This window comes from Podarcis melisellensis (genome assembly GCF_964234715.1).
Source record: "Podarcis melisellensis genome assembly, chromosome: 2".
Taxonomy (NCBI): Eukaryota; Metazoa; Chordata; class Lepidosauria; order Squamata; family Lacertidae; genus Podarcis; species Podarcis melisellensis.
Window position 1 is genome coordinate 116,772,443 of NC_138529.1, and position 12,180 is coordinate 116,784,622.

Sequence of the window (12,180 nt, forward strand, 5' to 3'; positions counted from 1 at the left end):
TGAGGTGGGTGAAACTTTTATTTCAGCATGGAAAAGAAAACAATTTTCTTCAGGAGGAGGTTCATGTCGTTGCGGAGGTGCGAAATCTTTGGCCCACCAAATGTCGCTTGAACTACAGCTCCCATCAGACCCAGCAAACATGGCTGACGTCCAGGCCTGGAACCTCTTGCAAATTTAATAATGAAAAATTCAATTTCGTTAAAGGACTACAAAGGGACGAGCCACACAATAAGTTCATTTGTGGGTGATGCCGCACTTAGGCTGACTCCAGCGTCCTCCGGCCTTGGGCGCCCAAATGTTGTTGGACTACAACTCCCATCATCCCCTGCCATCTTGGCCAATGATGAGGGATGATGGGAGTTGTAGTCCAACAGCAAGGTTGAAGAAGATTATACAGATTTGAGCAGCTCACAGCTAGAAACTCTTAATTTAGTTGCTACATATGATTTTGGGGGCAGGAGGGGATTACATTTAAAAAAATATGAAAGGTTTTATGCATTAACATGCCCAACTGAACATATAATAATAATCTGAATTTAAACTATGCCAAAAAAAATACCAAAAGCTTTGTAATGGTTATCCCCCCCAAAACTAGAAATTGCTGGAAAATGGGAGTTTAGTTCAGCACCTTCTGGAGAGTGTGAGGTTTGAGAAATCTGTTCTACTCTAGATCATGATTTCAAATTCCCAGTGACTATGAGATTTAGGAACATGATTTTTGTGCCACATGGCAAAGGGGGATATTGCTGCAGGGCGAAACCAGCGGGTTCAATCTGCTCTGTTGCACATACCTTGGTGAGACTTGAGAACAGATGAGAGAGGATAGCACAGGGCCCTCCAGCATAGCCGTCAACTTACAGATTTGAAAATAAGGGACCAGCGGTCTCAAAAACAAGGGATCAGAAGCCAAAATAAGGGATTTTAGTCAACCAGCAGCCAAACGAAGCCTCAAGTGGTGGTTCCCACAGCGTAGCAACCCGGCAAAGGGGATACAGCAAGGAAAAGCACCGTCACCTCTCTGCTGGGAAGCGCTGAGCAAAGGGGAGTCCCCAGACAACGCGGCCGATTTGAGTGGCACAAGGCATGCAAGCTCCACCCCCCAGTCGTTCTTAGACTCCTTATTGGGTGAGCAATGCAGCCAAGCAACACAGTTGGAGCCTCCCTCCTCCCTGGCCGGCAGGCAGGGAGGGAGAGGAGCTGCTTTCTTTGAAACCCGGGGAATTTAAGGGACATCATCAATAAGGGACAGCAGCGGGACATGGCGCTGGGATAAGGGACTGTCCCGCCAAATAAGGGATGCTTGACAGCTATGCCCTCCAGGTGTTGCTGAACTACAACTCCCAGAAAGCAATGGTGGGAGTTGTGGTTCAGCAACATGGGGAGGGCACCAAAGGTCCCCCCGCCACCTTTCAACCCACGACTTCCAATTGGTATCTGTGACGTAGAAATCTGAGCAACTACAACTCCCATCATCCCTGACCGGTCAATGGATGATGGGAGTTGTAGTTGAACGACAGCTGGGTGGACCCAAGGTTGCCAGAATACTGAGCCCCAAAGGAAGGAGGGAGGAGAAACTTTGGCCCTCCCAAAGGTTTCGGAACTACGACTCCCATTGGGCGCAGCAGAAGCACATGGGAGTTGTAGTTCGGCAACACCTTCAGGGTTCCCTGCACCTGTACAAAGGAAGCAAGCTCTGGCAATAAGTGGCGACTCTTACCCAAAATGGGAGCCGTCCCCTGTGAAAGTAGCATCCTGGGTTTGGAAGCCAACTTTCTGTGCGACTTGCGCCGTGAGTGAAGTTGAACATGCAGAGCTTCGGCGATTTCAGAGAGGCTCTGGCAAGCACAAAAATCATTCCCTGTGTGCAGACACTGCTGCTGCTCCTCTTTCTGGGCCACTTCCCATCTGGTTAAAAAACAAAAACGCGAACTCGAAAACCCACATCGCAGTCCCCCCTCTTGTTGCGCACGGATCCTTTCCCATGTTTGGAATTCCAACCGCCCCATTTTCTCTCTCCCAGGTCCGCTAAACAAAGCACCTCGACTCAAAACTAATTCTCTCTCTCTCTCTATTCGCAATTTAGAAAATAATAAAACAGGACCCACCCAGTCCCAGACTTTCAACCGCTTTGATACAATCGGCAAAGCCAAGCCATAAAGTCGGGACAGCATTACTTTCCGCTTATGTGTAGCCCTGCCTCTAGAAAAGTAGCAGGTCAGCGAAGTTGTATCCCTTGCACGCTACATATCTACTTGCAAGGATTTTTCTTTCTTTTTTTTCGTGGCGGAGAGGTGGTGTGCACAAAATATTCCCACATCTAAAACACCTCTGCACTGCAGCCTATAGTGGTACGGTCTGAGAATTGGTTCCCCCACCCCGCAAAAAAAGGGGGGAAAGGTGAGATTTCAAGTGGCAGGATGGACTTATAGGTAGCACAGAAATCAAGGCAAAAAGCAGTGAGTTCTGGCTTCAGGGAACACAAAATCAGGTTCGCTGGTGGCTGGTAGGGTGGAACGCTAGGAGCCTAACAGTAGGTGGCGCCACAGCCAACGACAGAGTCAACAGCAGGCAAAATCAACTCTCTTTTGTCCCCATCTCCCTGCTGGGTTCTAAAAGAGCAACATTGAGGGGAGGAAGGCGACAGGCAGCGCCACCCCTGGGCTGGCAGTTGGGGGCTATCTGGGTGCAGACTGAGGTTGGCGGGGCAATGCCTCGTTTGCTCCTAAGGGGAGTTTCCCACTGATCAGGTCCCTCTTTGTAGGTTTCAAAGGCTTAGCACTCTGAGCACCCCAGGCCTGGAGGGCTCCTCCCTCCTCTATCTGGAAAAGGGGTACACATTGAGAAGAGCCAAGTGGCCGGGACATGACAGGCGTTTTGGAGAGATTTGCTTTCTCCCCACCTGCATTTTCAGGCACCTTCATTTATGCGCTCGGAACAAACCTTCTTCCCAGAGCAAGGGATTTGCCATGACTTTTGGCCTAGGTGGGCTTGTGACACTCCTGTTCACTTTTAAAGGGGTTTATATCGATCATGCCCGACTCTGGTAGCGGTGGGAAAATAATGCATCGATATTCCAGCACAGCTGCCCGAAAAATGCCCCTTCTAGAGAAGACGGGGCGCTAACGAAATGCCAAAGACCCAAGTCTTATTATGAAAAGGGGAAGAGAGGAGGATTCGATTATCTACTAAGGTTCGTCCAACTGATTTTTCAGGAGTTTCCTTCTGCGTGGATTCTCTGATGACTAATGAGGTTTGAGCTCTGAGTGAAGCTTTTCCCACAGTCCAAACACCGGTACGGTTTCTCCCCTGTATGTGTCCTCTCGTGGGCCACGAGGCTAGAGCTGCCACGAAAGCTCTTCCCACAGACGGAGCACTGAAAGGGCTTCTCGCCGGTGTGGATTCTCTGATGTGTAATGAGGTGCGATTTGTAGCTGAAGCTTCTCTCGCACACCATGCACTGGAAAGGCTTCTCTCCCGTGTGGATCCTTCTGTGCGCGCTGAGGCGGGAGCTGACGCTGAAGCTCTTCCCGCATTCCCCACACTGGTATGGCTTCTCGCCCGTGTGGATCCTCTCGTGGCTGACTACTTCTGAGCTGCGCAGGAAGCTCTTCCCGCAGAACGAACACCGGTAGGGCTTCTCTCCGGTGTGGGCCCTCTCGTGCGCGAGGAGATCTGAGCTTTCACTGAAAGTTTTCCCACAGTCCAAACATATAAACGGTCTCTCGCCCGTGTGGCTTCTCTGGTGCTTCCTGAGCCGCGAGCTCACACTGAAGGTTTTTCCGCACTCAGAACACTTGTATGGCTTTTCCCCCGTGTGGATTCTCTGGTGGCTGTTGAGGTACGAGCTCTGGCTGAAGCTTTTCCCGCACTCCAAGCACTTGTACGGCTTTTCCCCCGTGTGGATCCTGTGATGCGTGATGAGGTTCGAGATGTCGCTGAAGCTTTTCTCGCATACCGAGCACTGGTAAGGTTTGTCGCCGGTGTGGATTCTCTGATGACTAACAAGGCCCGAGTTGCGCCGGAAGCTCTTGCTGCAGTACAGACATTTGTACGGCTTCTCTCCAGTGTGGGTTCTCTCGTGAGCGATAAGTCCTGACTTCACACTGAAGCTCTTGGCGCAGTGAGAGCACTTGTAGGGCTTCTCTCCCGTGTGCGTCCTGCGGTGGGCAATGAGGCTGGAGCTGACACTGAAGCTCCTCCCGCAGTCGGAGCATGTGTACGGCTTCTCTCCCGTGTGGGTTCTCTCGTGAACGATAAGGCGCGACCGGAGGCTGAAGCATTTGCCGCACACCGAGCACTTGTGAATTTTCTCTCCGGCTTGGTCTGAGCCCTGACTGAAGTTTTCTTCGTAGACGATTATCTTCATGGGTGGCTTGCCCTCGCCCGTCTCCTTCTCTGCCGCGGCTACACCGAGATCTTCGTAACCACCCGCCAATGGGATGGATTTTTGCAGCCTCTTCCTGGGTGGCTTTTTCGACGGCTTATCTGATTGCGGCGGCCTTTCGGGTAGGTCTTCCGGTTTGTCAAAGAGAGGGAAGGTCTCCTCAAGGCCTTCATCGGACGCCTCACACAGCCCCTCGTGCTCCCTGTTCTCTGGCTGTGGACTGCCTTTGTTGTTCTCACTAGGGCACAGGTTGCCTAAAAGGAACAGTTTTGGGGATTAGCACTGATAATCATAATCGTCTGTTTTATCTGAATGCCACTTTCTCACAGAACGGTGTCCAAAATGGCACAAATCATATCAAGTGAGCAGTAAGTGTGCTTTTATGTAAGTCGGAAGGTGCCCAGAGTGGCTGGGGCGACCCAGTCAAATGGGCGGGATACAAATAATAAAATTACAGTGGTACCTTGGTTGTCTAAACTTACTCCATTCCAAGAGTCCGTTCGACTCCCGGAACCGTTCGAAAACCAAGGCACGGCTTCCGATTGGCTACAGGTGCTTCCTGCACTCAATCGGAAGCCGTGTCGGACGTTTGGCTTCTGAAAAGCGTTCACAAACCAGAACACTTCTGGGTTTTCAGCGTTTGGGAGCCAAAACATACACGTACCAAAGTGTTCGAGAACCAAGGTACGACTGTATTACTATTATGATTAAGTTCCAAACATATCAGAAACAATTACAAATCATCAGTCTCAGTCACAGACCTGATAGAAATCATCACAATATCAGCAAGAACCCCAAAACAAATTTAAGAATCAAAATCAACGGCTTGGCTCTGGGACTTCAGAAGTTCAGAAACTAATATAGAGTCAGACCATGAATCTAGTGAGCATAATATTGCCTATGCCAATTGGCAAGATTTCAGGCTGACGTCTCTCCCAGCCTTAGCTGGAGATGCCCCTCTCTCTCCCCCCAACCTTCCTTCTTTTCTCTCCCAGCTTTCTCCTCTCTCCCCCCCCCCCTTCTCCTCAGTCGGTATCACAGGAGACTCCTGATCTCGGGGTCGTGGGTTTGAGCCCCACATTGGACAAAAACATTCCTGCACTCAAGGGGGTTGGACTAGATGACCGCCATGGTCCCTTCCATCTCTATCATTCTACGACCCTTTCCCAACCTGTCTCTCTCCCTTCCCCATCTCACCAAGCCTGCCTCTCCCTTCCTGTCTCCCCTTTCCTTTCTCTTCTAGCTCTCCGCTTAATGGTTTGGGTCAAAGGAAGCATGTTGTGCCTGCCAAGGAACCAATTTTAAAATTCAAATGGGCACCTTACCTCGTGAAGAACTGTCCTCTGCAGCAGTCTCCTCCTTGACCTCCAGGCCCTGCTGTCTCTGCTCAGGGTCCAACAGAGCTCCTTCGGCCTTCAGGGACGTCTCCCTGGCCTCCTCAAACAATCCCGGCACCTGAAAGACCAGGAAAGAGGCTGAAAGATGCAGCACGTGTGGCGGTGGGCAACGCCGCAGGCGATGACAGGTCCTAAGTCCACCCTGAACAACTTTCAGACCTCCCTTACCATTCCTTGTTGCCGTTGGCAAGTTGGAACAGAAAAATCGGCTTCATTCCCAACCCACGCATTATCGATAGGGGGTCGTTATTTATTTGTTGTTTTTAAATAATATATATTTCTTGCCTGCCCTTTGTCGTAAGGTCCCGAGGCAGGTTAAAACAATTAGAACACAATATTAAAAAGCAATTTAATATTGGGACCAAAAAAACTCACACACTTTGAGTGTCAAAACCAAAGGTAAAGAGGTGGGTCTTCAGCGGTCTCCAAAAGCTGTGCAATGGGGGTCGCTTGTGCAGAGGATGCACTGAGGGGCCACCCCACTAACTTCTGAGGGAGGAGGAACAACCAGGCGGGTCCCCTCTGCCAACCTCAGCACCCAAGAGGGTCTGTAGGGAAGGGGATGTTCTTTCAGATATTTGGGCTATATCCAATGCAAGTGCTGTCCATTATATTTTCTCTGCGCAATCAGAACGGATTTCAGGAACCAAAAAGTCGTATTGAAAAAAGTGGACTTTCGCGCCGTCTAGCCCCACAAATGGCCACTAAGTATTTCGTTTTGGCGACTGTAACCCTGGTTTGAGGAGCCATTTGGCGCCCCATGGCCTGAGGAGAGTGAGTGTGGCCAAGGGAGGGGGCCTGACAGACAGGTCTGGAGGGCCACATTTGCTTCCTGGGATGGAGGCTGCCTATACAGTGGTGCCCCGCAAGACGAATTGCCTCGCAAGACGAAAAACCTGCTAGACGAAAAGGTTTTCCGTTTTTCGATGCGCTTCGCAAGACGAATTTCCCTATGGGCTTGCTTCGCAAGACGAAAACGTCTTACGAGTCTTGCGATTTTTTTCGCTCCCCCCTTTTTCAAAGCCGCTAATAGCCTTTTAGCAGCTAAGCCTTTAATAGCCGCTAAGCCGCTAATAGGGTTGCTTCGCAAGACGAAAAAACCGCTAGACGAAGAGACTCGCGGAATGGATTATTTTCGTCTTGTGAGGCACAACTGTACCTGGATGAAAGATTTAAGAGACCCAATATCTCACTTGTGCTTCCGGCCTTTCGGGCTCTCGCTGCCTCTGGAGGAAATCCTCGGCCAACATCACCGCCTGGGCGCAGGTCTCCGGGCAGCCATCTTTGACCCAGCTCTGGCTCTCTGGCGGAAGGATGGCCAGGAACTGCTCCAGGATCAGCAGCTCCAGGATCTGCTCCTTGGTGTGCCTCTCCGGCTTCAGCCACCGGTGGCAAAGGAACCAGAGGCGGCTGCAGGCCTCGCGGGGCCCGTCGGCCTCCTTGTATTGGAACAGGCGGAAGTGCTGCCGCTGGACTTCGGTGCTGATGGCGTCAACCCGCAAGATGGCCGCCTTCACCTTCCCATAATCTGCCGCTTCCCTCTCCTCAAATCGCGGCCCTTCCTCTTTCAGGCCCGGTATGAGCTGCGACATCCACTTTCCCGGACGGGTGTCAACAGCCTTCTCAACGGACGTCAAAAATATATCGTCCCAGCGCGGCGGGTCTGGAAGCCGGGGGTCGTCCACTTCCGAATGAGATGTCACCACCATCTCCGTGACGTCCCTCGTGCAGACTTCCTCGCGTGCGGCAGCCGCTTCGTTTTTCACCAGAGCAACGTGGTTGGTCACACCGGGGTCCTCAGAAACGTCTGTCTGTCTTCTAGGGCCTCCATCGGCCATTTTCTCACCTGTTGTATATAATTTGTATTATATTTTCTGTTTTACAATTTAAAGTACTCCTTAATATATCAATGACGTCCCTTTTCCTCTTTCAATGGTTCATTTTACATATCATAAATACCTGCATATTTTACAAAAACTATACCATTTAGTATTCCATTATTACACCTAAAGGTACCCCTGACCATTAGGTCCAGTCACGGACAACTCTGGGGTTGCGGCACTCATCTCGCTTTATTGGCCAAGGGAGCCGGCGTACAGCTTCTGGGTCATGTGGTTAGCCTAACTAAGCGGCTTCTGGCGAACCAGAGCAGCGCAAAGAAACACCGTTTACCTTCCCGCTGGAGCGGTACCTATTTATCTACTTGCACTTTGATGTTGGCAGGAGCTGGGGCAGAGCAATGGGCGCTCACCCCGTCGTGGGGATTCGAACCGCCGACCTTCTGATCGGCAAGTCCTAGGCTCTGTGGTTTAACCCACAGCGCCACCCGCGTATGTTCTTCTAATTCTCTTATAGTATATGTTAAGTCTGCGAGTTGTGCATATTCTGTCAACTTAAGTTGCCATTCTTCTTGGGTTGGGACCTCACTCGTTTTCCATTTTGGGGCTAACAAAGCACAGGGCACAGTAGTGGCATACATAAATAACCTTTTTTGACACCTGGAAATTTCAGCCTGAATTATCCCCAACAGGAAAGACTCTGGTTTTTTGGGGAAAGTACTTTTTAACATTCCCCCCCCCCAATTCATTATGGATCATTTCCCCATACTCTTTTCACCCTCCACATATGAAAGAATGTACCCTCGACCTCATTGTATCTCCAGCACTTATTTGATTCAGTCTTAGGCATTTTAGTAAGCCTACTCTGAGTTAAACGCCATCTGTAAATCATTTTCAAGAAGTTCTTCTGCCTGCCCATTTTCTCACCTGCGCACTCCGTTGGAAAAGGTTCCTGGAGGCCCAGCGGGATGGTCCCCACCTCCTCCTCCTCCGAAGCCATTTTCTCTCCCCAGATCGAGGGCAACTTTAGCCCAGCTTGGCTATCTCCACTCCAGATTCAACCCCTTCTGTGTCTTCTTACTAAACGCAGCTGGGTTATTTGTTCGGAAAGATAAAATGCTCAACAATTTACAACAATAATAATGAATAGATACGACCTGTGCTTTCCCCAAACAAGTGAAGACCTTTTTTGTTCCAACAGGATTTCTAGCTGGGCAAATGGGGTCTTTACTGCCAGTGTCCTCTTAGAACCTTAGAATTATAGAATCATTGACTTGTAGAATTGGAAGGGACCCTGGGGGTCATCTAGTCCAACCCCCTTCAATCCAGGAATCTCAGCCAAAGCATCCATGACAGATGGCCACCTGACCTCTGCTTAAAAACCTCCAAGGAAGGAGAGTCCACTACCTCCTGAGGGAGTCCGTTCCGCTGTCCAAACAGCTCTTACTGTCAGAAAGCTCTTCCTAATGTTTAGTCGGAATCTCCTTTCTTGTAACTTGAAGCCATGGGTTCGAGTCCTACCCTCCAGAACAGGAGAAAACAAGCTTGCTCCATCTTCCATGGGACAGCCCTTGAGATAGGGGAAGATGGCTCTCCTATCTCCTCTCAGTCTCCTCTTTTCCAGGCTAAACATTCCCAGCTCCTTCAACCATTCCTCATCTGGCTTAGTTTCCAGACCCTTGATCATCTTGGTTGCCCTCCTCTACACACATTCCAGCTTGTCAACATCCTTCTTAAATTGTGGTGCCCAGAACTGGACACATTATTCCAAGTGTCGTCTGACCAAGGCTCTTACTTCCCTTGATCGGGACACTATACTTGATGTTTGATGCAACCTGGAATAGCATTAGGGTTTGTTTTTTTTGCTGCTTGACTCGTGTTAAGATTCTTTTGGCCTTTTTTTTTTTAAAAAATGTTGGTTTTGTGTCTTTTAACTGTTTTTAATTATTTTGTGTGTAAATCGTCTTGAGACAGTCATTTAGAAGGAAATTAATAAAGCACTTTGTAATAAAAATATTAATAATTACAATTATTGATTATTATTATTATTGGGATGTAGCCAATGAATTCATTTCATCAGCGCAAGTATTTCCACTTGTGCAATGGAGCCTCCCCCCCCTTATTCTTCAGATATGGGAAGTGTGCAGGGTGTCAGGATTCACAGAATGCTGTGTGAGATAGTAAGTCTGCAGCCTTGAGTTTCCTGGCTGATGCAATCAGCCTGCAATGCTCTCTATGGAAGTGCTGGGTCAGAAAGACTCAGCAGTAATGTGCTGTCAGTTGATTGGCTGTCATTGGTTTAAAAGGGAAACCTGTCCGTCAGTAAGTGTGGTGGTGCAGAAGAGTGTGGTCAGAGAGAGAGAGAGAGAGAGAGAGAGAGAGAGGGAGGGAGGGAGGTCTTCCTATTTGCCTTAAGGTGCAGCCAGGTACTCTGTTTGACTGTAGGAACTGCTCGTGTATTATAGCCTGTAGATATTTGTATATATAGCTCACAATAAATATACTGCACTGAAGAACCTGGAATTCTGAGCATTTCTGCTAAAGCGCTGCGGAGAATTCGTGACACAGGGTGCACACTTGGTGTGAATGGGCGGATGTTCCTCTACCCAAGTAGAAATCCTTGTGCTGATGGAACAAGTTAGCTAGATGCAGCCCATTCGTAAGAATTCTTAGTAATGAATAAAGATTAATAATCAACAATGAGCCTTTTACATAGCTCAGTTGGCTGAGCATGAGACTCTTAACCTCAGATTTGAACCCTATATTGACAAAAGATGGTTGCATTCCAGGGGGTTGGTCTAGATGTGCCTTCCAGCTGACAGTTCTACGATTCATTTAATCCCGCCTGAGGCCAGGCTAGGCGGAGAGGCAGAGATCTTCAGAGCTGAGCAAGTATTTAAACCTCAAACCTTCCTGGCTCGATGGCCCACACTCTTCCCCACCACACCAGACTGGGGACAGCGCAGCAACTCTGTGCATCTTTACTCAGAAGCAAGTACAGACTATAATCTGGAGTGGGAGGGAAGCATTGCAGGGACACGAATGCATTGTATTCCAGGATAAGATCTCGTGCATCTAATGAAGCGGGCTGCAGTATCCCCGAAGCAGACACCGTCATCAAATGGTTAGCCTTCCAGATCACACAAGACTCTTTGTTGTCAGGGCTCCCCTCTCTGAAAATGACCGTCCTTGCAGGAATTCTTACATCATTCAGGCATGGATGGTTGGCTGAAGTCTCTTTATTTTTATGATTATTTGCAATTTCTGTCCTTAATCATCACCATTCTGTCCTTAATCATCATCAATAATAATAATAATAATAATAATAATAATAATTGCACATGCATCTCCCCCAACTCTCCTCCACCAGTCACTCACCTTTTGCAAAGATTGCAAGGTTGCAATCCTTCCTTGCAAGGTGCGTGCAAACCACAGATCCCTGGATGCACAATTCAGAAGGCGAACCTCCCCTTCGCAACTCCCCTCTTTCTCCTCCCCCTCCCGCCACAGGAAGGAACTCGCCAGCCCCCGAAAGGTCCTCCCCCAGGACCTCGCTCTCGAGTCCCGCCCCCGCCTCTCTAGCAACGGCCCACTCTGTCGCTTTAACCCCTCGCGCGCCTCGCGGCAAAGCAAACCAACCATGCGGGGTTCGCGTAAGGCGGGCGCGGGAGGCTTTTTTTAGTCCGCTTTCCCTGCTGGACCCCCTCGAGAGGTGGGGGTGGGGAGTAGGTGCCGGCGATGGGCGGGGCCAGAAGCAAAAGGGGGCGGGGCGGTTGGCTGCAAAGTTCCATCTTTTTGTTGCAATGTCCAGCTTTGCACAATATGGTTGCTTTTTTTCTTTCTCTCTCTTTTATTACAAAGGATCATGGAATTACAGAGCTGGAAGGGATCCCCAAGGGTCGAGTGCAACCACACTGCAATATGATGATGATGATGGTTGTTGTTGTTTAGTCGTGTCCGACTCTTAGTGACCCCCTGGACCAGAGCATGCCAGGCACTCCTGTCTTCCACTGCCTCCCGCAGTTTGGTCAAAGATGATGATGATAGTTTATTATTTATACCCCTCCCATTTGGCTGGGCTTCCCCAGCCACTCTGGGCGGCTTCCAACAAAATATTAAAATACAGTAATGCATCAAACATTAAAAGCTTCCCTAAACAGGGCTGCCTTCAGATGTCTTCTAAAAGTCTGGTAGTTGTTCTTCTCCTTGACATCTTTTGGGAGGGCGTTCCACAGGGCGGGTGCCACTACCGAGAAGGCCCTCTGCCTGGTTCCCTGTAACTTGGCTTCTCGCATTGAGGGAACCACCTGAAAGCCCTCAGCGCTGGACCTCGGTGTCCGGGCAGAACGATGGGGGTGGAGACACTCCTCCAGATATACTGGATGATATATTATTATTTATACCCCATCTATCTGGCTGGGTTTCCCCAGCCACTCTGGGCGACTCCCAATAGAATAGTAAAAACACGATAAAACATGGATGCTTTGGCTGAGATTCCTGCATTGCAGGGGGTTGGACTAGATGACCCGCGGGGTCCCTTCCAACTCTTAAGGTTCTATGA

The 12,180-nt window shown here is 49.5% G+C and overlaps 1 protein-coding gene across 2 annotated transcripts; it reads right to left on the minus strand.

Annotated features, from left to right (window-relative positions):
- Positions 1–11,096, minus strand: LOC309363198 (uncharacterized protein). 2 transcript variants are annotated; one of them, XM_081899303.1, is made up of 5 exons: positions 10,998–11,096; positions 8,547–8,709; positions 6,975–7,627; positions 5,710–5,839; positions 1–4,638 (listed from the first exon to the last, which is right to left on the minus strand). In XM_081899303.1, the coding sequence occupies exons 2-5, from the start codon at positions 8,617–8,619 to the stop codon at positions 3,209–3,211; spliced, it is 2,286 nt and encodes a 761-aa protein (XP_081755429.1). In that variant the 5' UTR covers positions 8,620–8,709; positions 10,998–11,096; the 3' UTR covers positions 1–3,208. The 2 variants fall into 2 exon arrangements, with proteins under 2 accessions (XP_081755429.1, XP_081755430.1); XM_081899304.1 differs by lacking the exon at positions 8,547–8,709 and having other exon boundaries at positions 10,998–11,085.
- Positions 11,097–12,180: the final 1,084 nt, after the last annotated feature.

What these genes read in the sequence shown, in the direction of transcription:
- LOC309363198 (XM_081899303.1), bottom strand. Translation starts at nt 8,619, where the DNA reads ATGGCTTCGGAGGAGGAGGAGGTGGGGACCATCCCGCTGGGCCTCCAG. An exon ending in TTTTCCAACGGAGTGCGCAG is followed by an intron (nt 7,628 to 8,546) that starts GTGAGAAAATGG and finishes TATATACAACAG; the next exon opens with GTGAGAAAATGGCCGATGGA. An exon ending in AGAGGACAGTTCTTCACGAG is followed by an intron (nt 4,639 to 5,709) that starts GTAAGGTGCCCA and finishes TGTTCCTTTTAG; the next exon opens with GCAACCTGTGCCCTAGTGAG.